This window comes from Uloborus diversus, chromosome 1 (assembly GCF_026930045.1).
Source record: "Uloborus diversus isolate 005 chromosome 1, Udiv.v.3.1, whole genome shotgun sequence".
Taxonomy (NCBI): domain Eukaryota; kingdom Metazoa; phylum Arthropoda; class Arachnida; order Araneae; family Uloboridae; genus Uloborus; species Uloborus diversus.
Genome location: NC_072731.1, coordinates 72,856,884 through 72,873,701, shown reverse-complemented (window position 1 = coordinate 72,873,701; position 16,818 = coordinate 72,856,884). Strand labels below are relative to the sequence as shown.

Here is a 16,818-nt window from a genome sequence, read left to right as displayed (position 1 = left end):
AGACTATTTACGCATATTTTGGCACGAACAAATTACGAAATGAAATATATTTGTTATCACAAATCTTCATTTACTTATCATTACATAATAGCACAAAATAATTACATCTTTCTATTGCCTGCAAATAATCATGAATGTTTTACCAACAGATGAAGCAGGTGTGGATTCAGAAGGGAAGGGGAGAGGAGTATGCGAGTCAAGATATAAATCCATTACGAGACTAAAAACAAAACTAGCCAAAATCTGGGATTTGGGGACTTTTTGAAAACTTTCCCCGATCACCTGTTTCAGCTTAAAATAGACACTTATTATGACCACCACTCCCTCTTCCGGAAATAAAACCCTCGAAAACTAGAAGCTAGTAAATCAGCCCTGCTCGCACAACGCGTTGAACTACTCGGTAAGCTCGTCTGAGCACCGCATCGTATTCATTATTCTGGACATACACCAATTTCATGTTTGCAGAAATAGTTTAAACAGTAAAAAAAATCGTTCCAGTCCGATCGAATCTGCCATACGAACGGGGGTGATAGAAGAGCCCAGGTGGAGTGATTCCTCGGAAATGCCGCGTAAATAAAGACAATATTAGTATTAAAATAGGGGTTAGGTTCCGTAGATAAAAAAAAAAAAATACTTCATTCTAGAGTTGACTAATTGTACAATAAGTTTAATGTGTACTTATATCGATTTCTATGCACAACATGCATAAAGAAAACACAAAGTAGCTGGCTATGATAGTCTTTTGGCAGTGAAGAATTTTTCTCTGTGGTTCTTTGTATTGCATTAACGCATCCATGATCATTTCCATGATAGAATCTTTCTTCCATTATAGAATCTTTCTTTCATGAAAGAATCTTCTTTTCTTAATAAATCACAAAAATCATTTCTATATTGTCAAGAAAATGGCTCAAAATTTTCAATGTTAACGTTTTGTGGGTTATATGTCATCGATGTGGGTATTCTCGTTGTTTTTTCCCTCCTTTGTCACTCCTAAAAGCTCCAGTTAGTTTTGAACTGTGTGAATTTAATAACTTTACTTCTGGAAAGAGCTCTGGAACCAATTGTATAAAATGTCTCCATTAGAACAAGCTCTATTATTAGCAAGCCAAAATGCAGTTTATTACGTGTAATCTGCAAACTTTAAGAGTTTGGATCTTGAAAGAGGGGGAAATTTTATCTGTTTGCATTGCCGTATCCGCGTAAAACCGAAACTCATCCGCGTAAAATAAAATAAAGGTGTCAAATCTTAAACCGCGTATAATCGAAACCGCGTAAAATGAGGGTCTAATCTGCCGTGCAGGTAAACGGCAGTAACTGCAGATTTTTCGATTTTCATTTTTTTTTTTTGCATTTTTGAAATCTATATTACTATAGTTTTGTGGTACAAGCATGTTTATTTGGTTTTTGCAGAAAAAAAAAGCATTTTTTTTATCAGTGGTACTTAGCAGTAACTGCTTTTTTAGCAACATTTTGCGAGAAGTCGGCAGTATGTACATACTACTCTTTACCTGTCCACGGAAGAAAGGAAACTTTCTCCCGTGAGCAGGCAAGAGGCAGTAACTGCTTTTATCGCTACATTTTGCAGGTAATCGCAGAGTGCACTTACTGCTCTTTACCTGCTCATGGAAGAACGGAAACTTTCTCCCGTGGGCAGGCAAACGGCAGTAACTGCAATTTTCCTTCCTTTTATTTTTCATTTTTTGAGTAAATTTTTGCCCATAACCGTTCTGCTATGGGAGGGTAAACGGTAATAACTGCAAAATTTTCCATTTTTGAAATCTATATTACTTTAGTTTTATGGTGCAATCATGTTTATTTGGTTTCCGCTAAATAAAAGCATTTTTTATTATCAGTGGCGATTATCAGTAACTGATATTATCGCTACATTGTGCAGGTAATCAGCAGTATGTATTTACTGCTCTATGCCTGCCCATAACCGTTGTCTGAAGAATGGAACATAAATGAATCGCTGCCAAAACTTGCACCAAGACGTAAAAACCGTTTTCGCGATTTCTTTTTTAGCTCAACTAAGCGCAAGCAATAGTACCGTGATGGGAGGTCATTGTGGCAAATTTAGAGTTAATATTGCATTTTTTAAAAAAAATGGTTCCTAGTCGCTTCTCATTAGATGTAGGTGTGCGTAGCAGATCGTATTTTATCATTCCGTAAAATTGGGAATTATCGCCTCTCAAAAATTTAACTTCGAGCGTCCTTGATCGCAAGAGATATTCAAAACAGTTAGTGAAAATAATCATACTTTATTTCAAATAAAATCGAGGAAAACGTTTTGTAATTTCACAGCCCTCAGATATTTAAAAAAAAAAAAATCTTTTTTGATTCTTTATATCTATGTTCTAAAAACAATAAAACAAAATTCGCAACTCCAACGAATTATAGGGGGCATTGCAGTCACTGTCTAATGGCGGACGAAAAAACTAAAACAAACGCATGTGGTAACGAAGAAAATGCTAATAAGTCTAGTAAATTTTGTTCGTATGCATGATTTTTTCCCTTTATTCTTTTTAAATTAATTTTCAAAGTCTTGTTGATATTCTGGCCCACGTAGAAAGAAATGAGAATTCAAGAAGCATTACTAAACGTTAGAAATTAATGCAAAATACGCAGTTCGTAGTTTTAAGCAGCCATTTCCACAATGTTGAATTCGATATTTATCAATTCTTGATAAAACTAAATAATAATTGTGGCCTGACAAGAATAACGATTAATGCTAGAAAATTTAATTATATGACATTACGAATTATTGTCAAAAGAAGATGATACTTCTTTGCCTTGCTTGGCTAGCGCTAATTGTTTTGCATTTGTAGCTGAGTTATTTTTCTCAAATTGCCGAATCGGTTCATTTTAAATTTTTCTGTTTGGTATGTTTCTAATTCCTGAGTTATGATTTAATTATGTCATGGTATACAAATCATCAACAAAAGTCTCGCGGATATATAATGGTAGTTTTCTTTTCAATTTGATCTACCGTTATTTCTTTTTACTTATCGAATTCTGTAATCTTTCTACCATTTTATTTCACTCATGATAAAAAATAAAAATGGTTTAACTAACATGGGCGGAATCTCGCCAAGGATACTTTAGCTCGCACAATACTAAAACTATAACCCTAAACAAATTTGGCGAAACCTTTCAGCTGAGAATAAAAGCAACAAAATAAATTCTTTTTCGGCCAAACATTTTTCATTTCGTTCTACGATAATATATTCAAGAAAAAATTTTGCATACTGTCTATTCCAACTAAATGCTGCTGTAAAATATGGTTTGTTAAATTAATTTAAGATTAAAAAAAACTCATATTCTTACAAATTCACACAAAACAATAAAAAAATTTTAATTGATATAACGTTATCCAAGTTTGCTAATCCAGAGTTTTCTGGTGTTAACGCGCTTTCACCATTTCTCAATCAAATAACTTTTTAGAGGGAAATAATGAAAACTAACATTATTTTGAGGAGCTCGAACACTTTCTGTTGCTGAAAGCAATCCAAGACACATCGAATGCGTTAATAAATACTCAGAACAAACTGCCTATGCTTAAGTCAACAGATATACGTGGAACGCAATGTGGCAATGTTTTAGTTTTTTCGGCAGTTTTGGAAATCACCGCAAGGTAGCGTATTCGATCGCTGGAGTTGCGAATCTCACAACTCCAACAAACTATAAGGGACGCTGCAGTCACTGTCTAATGGCGGATGAAAAAACTGAAACAAACAAGCTGTAACGTATAAATTGCTTCTAAACTTAGGAAACGAGAGAAATTTTTGTTCGCATGCATGATTTTTTGTTCTTAATTCATTTGAAAAGATTTTTCAAAGTCTTTTGGTTATTCTGACCCATGTATAGAAAGAGATTAGAAACCAAAAAGTATTACGAAAGTAAACAATTAATGCAGAACACACAGTAAGTTGTTCTAAAGCAGCCATTTCATTTTCACGATGTTGAATTCGGAATTCATAAATTTTTGGTTCGCTTCGAAAGCATTTTCATTTTGTACCGTTTTTTTTATACATTAGTACATTGTATGTCTCCAGTTTCGTGACATTTCCGGCATTTGTTGACATTTTTGTTACATAGTGCACATACGTGACAGACTGTCAAGAGTAACATTTAACACTAGATGATTTATTCGCAACTCCAACGAACTATAGGGGGCACTGAAGTCACTGTCTAATGGCGGACTTAAAAACTAAAACAAACGCACATGGTAACGAAGAAAATGCTAAAAGTGTTGTGATTTTTGTTTGTACGTATGATTTTTTCCCTTTATTCTTTTTAAATCAATTTTCAAAGTCTTGTGGATATTCTGGTCCACGTAGAAAGAAATGAGAATTCAAGAAGCATTACTAAACGGCAAAGATTAATGCAAACTACGTAGTTCGTAGTTCTAAGCAGCTATTTCCATAATCAATTCTTGATAAAACTAAATAATAATTGTGACCAGACAAGAATAACAATTAATGCTAGAAAATTCAATATGACATTACAAATTGTTATCGAAAGAAGATGATACTTTTTTGCCTTGCTTGGCTAGCGCTTATTGTTTTCCATTTGTAGCTGAGTTATTTCTCTCGAATTCCCGAATCGGTTAATTTAAAAATTTTCTGTTTCGATTTTTCTAATTTCTGAGTTACGATTTAATTATGTCACGTTATGCAAATCATCTACAAAATTCTTACAGATATATGATGGTGGTTTTCTTTTCAGTTGATTGACCATTATTTCTTTTTATTTATCGAATTCTGCAATCTTACTACCATCTTATTCCACTCATGATAAAAATTAAAAATGGTTTAACTAAAAACGCGAAATCTCGCCAAGGCTATTCCTCGCACAATACTAAAACTATAACCCTAAACAAATTTGGCGAAACCTTTCAGCTGAGAATAAAAGGAATAAAATAAATTCTTTCTCGGTTAAACATTTTTCATTTTGTTCTACGATAATATATTCAAGAAAATATTTTGCATACTGTCCATTCCAACTAAATGCTGCTGTAAAATATGTTTAGTTAAATTAATTTAAGATTAAAAAAAACCCATATTCTTACAAATTCATACAAAACAATAAAATTTTTTACCTTGTATAACGTTATCCAAGTTTGTTAATCCAGAATTTTCGCTTTCACCAATTATTAAGGAAATAATGAAAACTAACATTATTTTGAGATGCTCGAGAATACTACTAAGGGACGAATTAATTTCTGTAGCTGAAAGCAAACTAAGACACATTGATTGCGTTAATAAATACGCAGAACAAATTGCCTGTGTTTACGTCAACAGACACACGTGGAACGCAACGTGGCAATGTTTTAGTTTCATTTGCAGTTTTGTAAATCACCGCAAGGTAGCGTATTCGAGCGCTGGAGTTCCGATTTAACTGATATGCGAAATCTTGTCAAGATACATTATTCTTTCACACAATTTTAAAACCATAACCCTATAAACAGATTTTTGGCGAAACTCCTCCACCGATAATGACAGCTTTTGCAGAGCAATAAAGTTAAGGTTGCGTTCGACGAAACACACCGGTCGACCGGTAAGTAACTGGTTACTAACCGAAGCGTTCTATGATCAACCGGTTACCACAGCGGTTACCATTCTAAGCAGTTGATTGGTTGATTGGAGCACGTGATCGTTAGCTGTCACGTGAATAACTAACCGGTCGCTCCCGCTCGAGTTCGTCGAACGCAACCTATGTAGGCGCGATATTTTAGCGATAAAAATTCCAAACTTTTATTTTTTATTGTTCAAATTCTTAACGTTCTTTCTGGATTTTTCAATATGTTCTGCGATAAATATTTTCAAGAAAATTTATTCGCATACTGTCCATTTCAGTTGGATGCTGTAGTAATAAAGGTTATTTAAATCATTTATGTGGAATTAGGTTAAGTAAAAGAGCAATTTTTCATCGAATTGAAAAACTGATATTTATTCAAATTCATTCAGAACAAGATAAATAAAATGTGTACTCACAGCTTATATCAGATATTTTTGATGTTACGCTGTTGCGGATGACGACTCCAAATGATGAATTACGCAAATAAAAAAAAAAAAAAAAAACACATAACAAACTGTTTGTTTTGCCCAAAATGAACACGTGGAACGCAATGTTTTAGTTTTTTCGGCAGTTTTGTAAATATCCGCAAGGTAGCGTATTCGAGCTCTGGAGTTGCGAATTCGTTGTCGGAGGAATCGGAGCAAGAGCACTCATCCATTCCACCCTCCACTCGAAATTCTATGCAGAATGCTGTCGATTGCAACATCAAAATGAAACAGACTGCCCAAAAAATATTTCGATAGAAACATACGGAATTATCTAAAATCATATTTCAATATTTTATTGATGTTTGTGAGAAATCAAAAACGCGTTTCTTCAAATATCTCATAAACTCATTTTTGAAGATACTGCCGTTTACCTGCACACGGCAATATTTATTAATTTATTTTTATATTGGCATAAAAACACTTGTGTAAAAAAATAAATTTTTATTTTATTTTTAAATTACATTTCATTTATTTACATTAAATTTATGTCAAGTGTATACACGGTATTTATTTATTTTTTAAAATAAAATTTATTATTCAAATTGCAATAAATATACTTCGTAATGACATACTGCTGATTACCAGTGAAAGTGCATGAAAATTACTACTGCAAAGAGCAGGTAAACGGCAGTATCTGCTTTAATTAAAATTTTGATTGCAAAATCAAAATGAAACAAACTGCCCAAAAAATACTTCGATATAAACATATAGAATAGCCTAAAATCAAATTTCAATATTTTATTGATGTTTGTGGGAAATCAAAAACGCGTTTCTTTAAATGTCTCAAAAACTCATTTTTGTAGATACTGCCGTTTACCTGCACACGGCAGTAATGTATTTAGTTAGCACATTTATCAGATAAAACAATTTGAAATACTTCGGCCGTAAAAATACGTATGTTGTAAACAGGACGATAGTAACTACTACTAGAGTCCCTATTGAGACTCTAGGATCTACGACTCCATTCCCGCTCTGGGTTACTTCGTGTCTCTCCCTTCTTCTAGAATCGTCTCTATGAAGTGATTGGTTTCGAGACACTTTTTCTTAGTTTCTGGCAACAGCTCTCTCTCTCCCTTTTTTCACTCTGCTAGTTTGTTTACATTTCTGCGTGTTTACAATGTTTCATTATCGTTTTTATTAGTTTTTAAATAGTTGTAGTCAGACGAATCTCATAAGCACTTCAATATGCTTCTAATTTTAATAAGGCAACTTTTCTGATGTGCGTGAACAATGAGGAGCATAAACTACGTCGTTGAACATATCTCGTGATTGTTTTGCATCATGTGTATATACGGTAAAGAAGGCGTTTTATGATTATCATCTTACCCGAGTTTTACAGTTTCAGTCGCTCCGCTTGAATTATTTTCACTAAATTAAGCCTAATGGGCACAGTTATTGTGTAAAATATTTTTTCTATTTAGATGAAAGTTTCTCCATCTGTTGCTTTCGTACTTATTTCGAAATGATTTAAAATCTATATTGAAGAACTATAACGTCACATTTGCGTGTGTTGCTGCTTTTAAAAAGCATTCTACAGTGCTGTTTGTTTCCTTTTGGTGTCGACTGATGTTCCGTGCTTGATGTGGAAAATTTATTGAAATTAAAATTTATTCGTTCGAATTATGAATTTTAGATCCTTATACTTTTCATTTCAAACTTGAATTTTCGTTCGCGCAAAAAATAAATAAGTAAATAGAGATTTAGAATTGAAAACTAAGGGGTTGGATTTTACTTTTGTTTAGGGCATTATGCATAATTATTATTAATTAGTTTTCCCAAAAGTACTGGATGGCACTGTCCCACCCATTAATCTACTCATGTTTCTCATAGAGTGCGTTTTCTCATGCTGCACACATGATTTTATCATCCGTTTGAATTTTTGTTGGGAATATAATATTTTTTCTTCTTATTGAATTATTGTCATTGTTGGAAATAAGGATTTAAATTAGTTCCCATTGTAGGTGCTGTACAGGAATGGACCTTTTGATGTATTTTTAATTTTGGCGACTATTTTTCATTTTTTAAGTGTCGCCATGTTTAGTCGAAAGTTTTATATATGAAACTTTACTTGTTTAGTGGTAGTTTGTTTTTTCAATGGATAAATTTTCAAACAAGGTCAACACTTTCACATGATTTGTTAAATAATTAAATTTAGTCATTAAAAATATGTTGCATTAAAATGTAACTAGCCAACCTCAACCACAATTGAAATGCAAAATCATACCTAACAGAAAAGTGCCTTTAAATTTATTCGTCATGATGATACTTGAATATTCTTGTCCAGGCATCAAAATGATAAGCCTGGGTCAGGGCCATCCCAAGAGGGGGTGAGCGAAACAATCGCCACGAAATGAGGGGGTACCGCAAGGCGCTCCTTGTTTAGACGGAACACGATCACATTCGTATAAAATGTCCCGATTTTACAAAATTAGAGGCGCCTTGCGGCGCGTCCTCATTTTTCGTATCATAGATACACAGTCATAGGCACACAAAATAGAGAATCATTGCAACGATCCTCTATTTATTTCTAAGGCACGAAAATATTCCTCTCTTTAAGTCTCCAAAACATTAGTTTCCTTTGTATCATTGAAGTAAATACAATTTCTGAGAATATAACTGTTTAGAATCAAACAAAAGGCCCTTTTCCTTTGTCTAGTTCTCACCAAATTGCTTGAATTCTACCCTTGCATGCAGTGACGTAATCAGAAAAAAGTTTTAAGGGGGCACATTGAAAAAACAAAAAACAGATTTTTTTTTTGATATGATAGGTCAAAAGATGTACGGTCAAAAGTTTGAAACTTCTAATTTTGAAAATGCAAATTTAGCCTTGAAAACGCGATTATAGGCTATGTGTATTGACGTTAGGGTAAGGGAGGGAGCTCAAAGACTGTTTCCGATCGATTTTTTAAAAATAGATTGGTATCAATTCCTTCTCTCCCTGCAAGTTTTCGAAATTGAAATTTCCAAAACACAACTTTTGACAAACTTTGAAGATTTCATAGACAGGAGAATTTGGAGCATTTCCCAGGAATATTGTTTACAGGGGTCTGTCCAGGATTTTTCACAGGATCCGTTTTTTGTGAAAAATCAAGTAATTGTGTGAAAAGTGAATTAATTTTGTGAAAAATCAAAAAATTTCGAAGAAAATTTTTTTTTTTTTCTTTTTGTTAAAACGAAATTTTTGAATTTAGAGATGGCACAAACTGCATCAATTAAACTTAAAGTTGAGTGTTTTCCTCTTCTACGTCGAGAAAATCATTCTGGATTCTTTTTACTAATATTTGGCGGGGGGGGGGGGGCATCGCTCTTTCAAGTATCAATATTTATCTACCATTCTACATTATGTTAAATTATACTAGATATATTTCTGTACAGTACTTAAAATAATTGTAACAAAAATTTAAATAAATAAAATAAAATTCAGAATAGGGTTCAGCATTCAACTTTTTGACCCAAGACACTCTTAAAAAGCACAGAATTTCGTTTAAAACTTATAAATTCCGTGATTATAAAATTCCGTGAAAATAAAAAGATATTTCAACTGTTTACCTCTTAACAAAGCGTAATAATCATTAAAAATTCGAAAAATCGGATTCCCATAGCGGATGCAAAGAGATCGCAATTCTCAAAGTGAAGGCATCAAAAGTATAAAAACGGCTTGTAAAAGAAATATTTTTGATAAAATTATTTTAAAATTGCATTTTAGAGTCCTATGATAAACATATCATTAATATCTGTGGACACAGTTGACCCAAAAAATAAAATTAAATAAACCATCTACTTAGCATTTTAATTTTTGACTCATAACAGAAAATGGAATTTTGCTTTAAAAACTTGAAATGAGAGTTCTAACAGAAATAAAGAGACTTTTCATTTATTTGAATCCTAATAAAGCTAAGTTAGCTTGAAAAAAGAACAAAATATGATTCTCATATCGGATGTTAAAAGATTGCATTTTTCAAAATGTAGACATCTAAAGAAAAAAAAAAGGTAATTAAAAGAGTTTCCTTAAAGTTAATCATCCTTGTGTTAGCATCGAAAAATCAAAACCCATATAATTTTCTCCCAAAATAACAATTAAACATCGCACCGCACCGTAAAAACGCAAATATTGACAAGCTGGCAAAATGATGAGAATATTTTCTAATCAAGTCATTATAAAGGTTCAACGCCAGACACTAAGTGGTGATAATTTTGAAGTTGGTAACACTAGCTGAAGCGATCATATTTTTTCCTCACCTTTACTATCCCTTTGCAGTTCTAAGTTCATTTCGCAGATATATATTATTATTGTTTATTAAATCATGAGCTGAGAAAAGTGCTTATCAATGCCTTTTCAGAAAAGTTAACAAAAACACCGCTGCTAATTAGCTGTAATAAAACAAACAACCATTATATTTATTTGGCAGTAGCAATTATTTATCGCTTGCAGGAGCATCCCAAGAGTGCCGATTTTTTTTTTCAAAATTAGCCGATTTTGTATAAGCTGATCCCTCTAATTTGACTTAAAAAAAGGTTCCAAAAACTATCGGTTTATACACAGAATTATGCGTTATTTTGCTTTCAGATTTGCTCTTTCAATAAACAATTTGACATCCGATCTTGTTTATCAGAATTTTGTGAAAGGTCCGTTTTGTTTGATCTTGATTTTGTGAAAGGTCCGTTTTGGTTGATCAGATTTTTGTGAAGGGTCCGTTAACGGACCCAAATATCCTCTGGCCAGACCCCTGGTTTAAAATTATGGTTAAAAATTTTTAAGCAATGTTTTACATTCAGGGGCTATTCTACTTAAAATTTTTGTTGTGTAAAAGTGTTGTTTAAAAACCCATTTTTTGTGATATTAAAAGCATAAGACATTAAAAGATATTAAAGGCAGCATGGAGACCCTTGCAGGAATATTTTCTTAAAGTCAAGTCTTAAAACATAATTTGTAAGGCCATATTTTGTAATATTAGCTAGGGCCAGTGATTTTTCAAAATTAGAGCTCCAAAAATGCAATTCTGAGCGATTTTCCATGTTATTGAGTATTTGTGGGCTTCTCCCTAAAACTTACATATATTTGATGTAAAAGAATACATCTTTGTAATAAAGTTGGTATTAAGTTGGTACAAGTAAAACCAAAAACTCTTGAAAAGAATCAATGGATGAGCCCAGGTCGAAATCTAATTTTGATGTAATTCCCTTCGATAAATACATTTTCTATTTATAATCAGCAACTTTTTTATTCGTGTTAAATTGCATCGTGCCATAAAGGTGAAATGAACATTTCAAATACCTTGGACTTATTATATTAATTTTTAATGGATTATTTCCGTTGTTTACTAGCTACATTGACTCCTACAGTAACAGTTATTTTATAGTAATTTTCTAACAATTGCCAAATACTTTTAATTACTTGTTGCTTGTACTTGCTACTTCTAAAAAATCATTTTGAATTTTCTTGATGGCATTTAGAATAAAATGTATCAAAATAATGAATCATGTTGAAGTTTTGAAAAGTACAAATGATGTCGGATAATTTTTTGCTTCTGACCTAGATTTTTCCTTCATTAAACTTCACTGGTGAAGATTTGCACTACCTTCCAGCATTCTTAGCAATAATTTAAATTTTTTCTCTCAGTTTTAAACTTTTATTGCTTGTTGTGTCCCACAACTGGGCAGAAGAAGGTTGCCATTGCGTCACAAGGAGGGTAGACTTTTAATTCCACACCTCACAGTACAATTTTAATTTACACACAGGACAGAACAAGAAAGAGGAAAAAGTACCCCGGGTGCCAGTGGGAATTGAACTCACAAGCTTTGGCTTAAAAAGCAAGTGTGCTTTCAATGCTCATAGAAGCCCATTTAACACTAAAATCTCAAAAATACCATTGAATATTTTTCTGATTTTTTTTCCAGTCGCCTAATTTTTTGAATATGCCTGCGCCTGCCATGACAATTTGTCAAAAGTGCTACTTCAACTTTTTTCTCAAAACCCACTCTGGTGATGTATTTAATATTTTACTTGAATTTTTAATGTTTATATGCAATTTTGGAGTAATTGCCATTGTTGTGAAAAGTGAGAAAATGTGTGAAGGGGGAGGGGGGAGAACGGACACCTGTTGGCTCGGGCTTGAATCTGAAAGGGGCCCGAGATCAACAAAATGAGGCCTGAAATATGTGTAGGGGGGATATAGGATTAAACAGTACGGAAGGGGACCTGTAAAAGTCATTTGTAGCAAGCCCCGAAATTTCTGTGCACGCCTCTGCACATACTTGAAAAACCATTTCCCCTCCGCATAAAAATTTAAATTTCTGTCTTTAATATCTTTCATTTTAAGTACCATAAGTTAGTAGAATATCATTATGGCAAGTTCACGTTTTATTACCACGTTCTTGTTGTATCATCCCAAGTTGTGATGAATGAAACACAATGTTGTGATAAATAGTGCTGTAGGTAGAACTTTTTTCTGGTGGGGGGGGAGGGACTTACAGGGTAGACTGATTGTTGTTAGGTCAAAAAAGGTCAGTCAACTTAGTTTTAAAAGCAGACATTTATGTTTTAAAACGTGTGGTTGAAAACAAATTTTAAGTAAATCTTCATTTTTTTATGAAAACAAATCAAATATTTCGCAGAAATTTGTTCCCCTTTACAGTACTGGTGATAAATTATACTACTTAGTAACTGAAAAAAAAAAGAAAAAAAAATTACTTTTGGGCCAAGTAGTACAATTACTCATGATATTTTGCATGCTGAAAATTATAAAATCATCTTTTAATGATGTAATTCTTTTCTCTTACACATTTGCTTGTTGTTTTTATCAAGTGAATTTGTTTAAAGAAATTATACAATTATTTTTTAGATGTTTATCCTAAATTTTTGGCTTTGGCTGATTGTAGCACTTTGTCTTGCTACATTTGGTTCCATGAAATGTATTGCTATCCTAATAAGCTTTTTAGTTCTTATAGTAAGGTAAGTTTTTTTCAATTCTACTTTTTAAGAAAAATATTCTTTTAATTTTCTAGGCAGTTAAAGTCATCTGGGTGTGTCTTTCCAGATTGCTTAGTTCAAAACCGATATAATACTAATAATTGAAAAAGAAAAAAAACATTTTCATGTACAAGATCAAATTTTTGTAATTTTTTTTTTAAATTAGCTACTAAAAGAATTGACTGGAAAAATTTCATTCAACAATTTCAAAAATAATTATGAGTTCTATATATATGTAAAAAGATGAAATATAAAATCAATAAAAATAAATAACTAACTAACGTGTCTTGATATTCTTCAATGTGGTTTTTTTTATGACAATGAGATATAGCTCAGCTTTTTATAGTTGTATTCAGGCCACAGAAAGCCAAGGCAGGCCCTTTGTCAGTTACGTCATCAAATCCTTTCTGCTTCCCAAAAAAATTAATAAAAAAGAGGGGAGGGAGAAAAGTATTTCATCAGTTCAAAAAAAGAAAAAAAAAAAAACAGAGAGAACTTCCGAACCCTATCGTTCCTCCTTCTGAAATAACGTTTTAAAGGATAAATGTTCAAAAAATGTTTTAAACTTTGAAAAAAATATGGGAGAGAACCCCAAACCCTTTGGTTGAAGTTTACTTAAGATGGCTTTAATTTGCGTCTTTAAGACATAAGTTTAAGATTTTTTTCCGGGAAGAGCCTTCCTTATCCTTACATTACCAAAGACAGTCCAAACGTTTTTGTCCAAACAAGCCTGCCTTTTCTGCCTTAGACCTGGCTAAGGGCGGTAACTTACTACGAAATACCATGCTTTGCCATCAATCTTGTAGTTGAACCGCACCATTGCTGCGGTCACTGATCTGATGTGCTAATTCTACATTAGCTACCAGTTTGTGTGGCTCTCTTGGCTTCCTTAAGAGATTTTTTGCCTCCAACTCATGTGATTCCTATTCCAGGCTGATGAGTGCTTAAAAGCACAAAACTGCAGTCCTCGGACGGAATAACTGAGCTGGTGGTGTATTTTGAATGTTCTAAGTGTGTATATTTATTTCATTTCATGTTACGCATATTTCGAAATAATAATAATAGAAACCTAGGACAAAAAAGCAAAGATATATTTTATAATTTTTTAACAAAAATTATACTAAATTAATTTTACCAAAATATTTCTTTCATATCTGCACATTTTTCCTATTTATATTTTTAAATATACTTTTAAATTTTTTCGGACAAGAGTAAAATGTGCAATACATGCTGTAATAAAGTTCCTGTATTAAGCACATTTTTTTGCTAGAGCATTCTACATACAAACAAAATAAAACAAATAATTCATTAAAGGAATAAAAAAGTTACTTTTATTTATGATTAGCTATCTAATTTGTTTTTTTATATTTGAGTTTAGAACACAAAGATATGCTAACTTAAAGCTGTATATTTTATTCTACTTTTTCTTGGAAAATATATGATATTAGTATAGCAGGATTCTTTTCTCTTTGGATTTGTTTCATTCAATGTAATGAAGAAAAAAAGTGTTTTTTCCCTCTTTGCATAAAAAAACACATGACTTATCCTTCCGAAACCCAGTCCAATAAAAGTGCTACTTCCAAAGCTCAAGAAGTAGCATTTTATGTTCCCCCATATCATTTAACGTATCATTAGTTAACTTTAATTTGCATTAATTGTCTCATGAATATTCAAAAATTGATTTTTCTTTTGATTAAAAAAAAAATGATTGTGTACTAATGGTGAATGCTTATTGCTGTTTTTAAATAAAGATGATTTATCAATTAAAATCAATTTAATACGTAATATTGATCTTTAAACTTCATATTTTTCACCCTACACACAAAAGAGAATAAGGGAGTTACAAAGTTTGGTAGCATTTATCACTAAAATTATAACAAATGTTGTTTTAAGTTATGGTGTCCAACGTGCCCCAACAGGCAAACCAATGTACCCCACCCATGTCCCTATGTTGGTCCACTTTATGGGGTTCGGTTAAAAATTTAATATAAAAACAGTTCATTAATTCAACACTTCCAAAAAAGTCTATGGTGTTGAGAAGTGTTTAGTGAAACTTATTGTAAAAAATCAAACTGCTCATGAAATTTTTTGATGAGATAAAAATTGATAAGTAAAACAGCAGACCAACATGCCCCACCTCCCCTTATGCTTTGTTTTTTTTCTCTTCAATGGTGATTTATAGAATATAAAGATTATACACACAGTACATACAGAGCCCGATCATTCTGATATTGGACATGGGGCATGTTTCTATTTCAGGGCCCCTCTAGGGTCCAACTAAGATTTTTGAAGACACTGGGGTATAAAATATTTTGATACTTGCATATTAGCACACCCATGCTAAATTTAGTGGTACCTCATATCACAACATTTAAAAAAGAGAAGAGCTATCATATGATAATTATATAAGATGTGGTTAAACTTGGCTTGTTGCAGTTTACAATAAATATCAAAGTTATCTGTAATATGACTTTTAATAGTAAATACAGACTAACTTGGCTGGTTTTGAGATTTGCAAAGAGATCAAATTTTTGTCAATAAGAGATTTTTTCCTTGTCTTGGCATTTACAAAAATATCAATGATAGCATTATACTCTAGATTCTGAGTGAAATCATTATTTATTTTAATTAGCATGATAAATTAAGGAGATTTTGGGAGGGGGGCTGAAATCTAAGAGGAGGGGCCTGTGCCTTGCATGCCCCTGCAGTAATCAGGCTCTGAGTGCATACCTCATTTGGAGTATGCTGTTCAGTTTTGGTCACCTTATCTGAAGAAAGATATTTTTGTATTGGAAAGGGTTCAAAGAAGGGTAACTAAATTAGTAAGGGGACTCACAGATTTAGATTATGATACCAGACTTAATAGGCTTAACATGTATAGCCTGGAGCAAAGGAGAGTAAAAGGGGACATGCTTCAGTTACTTAAATTTATCAAAATGAAAGATGTAAATGGATTAAATTTTTGCTTGGAATGCAGGACTGTTGCATTCTCATGCCTCAATGAAATTATACTAAAAACCTGTAGCTATACTTAAGATACTAGCAAAAGACCAGACTCCATAGATTAAAGGTTAACAGGATAATAATTTTATTTGCTCTTTCAACATTTCAAACTCTGCTCTCCCAATCTTCCGAACAAGCAATTTTAAACCAAAGCTATTGTTGCCTTGACAACAGGGATGCCGACACACGCGGCTCAAAACATAACTTTATATAAACTATTTGCAAGGCTTAACATCCTCCCACCTTAAGTTGGCGAGAGACAACTGTCAAAAGTTATAAAGTTCAAATTTTAAGAAGAAGTCCAAAAGTTCAGAAATAATTAAGTTATTACAAATTAAGTCGGTCAGGAGGTTTTATCAGTCTTCCAAAACTTGAAAATTTGGCATCATCCTTTATCAAACAGTTGCCCTTTCTAAACTCATCACAATTTGGCGAAATTTCCAACGAAAAAATCCTCTGAATCGGTCTAAGCAACTGTCCTTTGCTTGTTTGTAGACACACTACTCTTGATATGCCATGCTTTCTCGGTATTAGCTCTTGTACATGACCTAAAGGCCAATCAATACATTTTGTACAGTCACTCCCAATTAAAACAATGTCTCCAACTTTAATTTTCATATTGTGCTTACTATTATCACGTTTTTGAACTAGAAACCCTAAATACTCTGAACGAAATGTTTTTCTCAAATCCATTATTAAATTTTGACGATACTTTAGTCTTCTGTTCAGAGTAGTCGTGTCAGCGTGATCGAAATCAGGAACACCCAGTTATCGAAAATC

At 32.6% G+C, this 16,818-nt stretch overlaps 1 protein-coding gene across 1 annotated transcript in view; it reads left to right on the top strand.

The window, feature by feature from the left end:
• The first annotated feature begins 12,657 nt into the window (after nt 1-12,657).
• LOC129234644 (sorting nexin-13-like) overlaps nt 12,658-16,818 on the top strand; it is a 96,986-nt gene continuing 92,825 nt past the window's right edge. Inside the window, exon 1 of the mRNA XM_054868679.1 lies at nt 12,658-13,017. Within this exon, the coding sequence (XP_054724654.1) occupies nt 12,908-13,017 (110 nt within the window). The 5' untranslated portion in view covers nt 12,658-12,907. The remainder of the gene's footprint in view (nt 13,018-16,818) is intronic.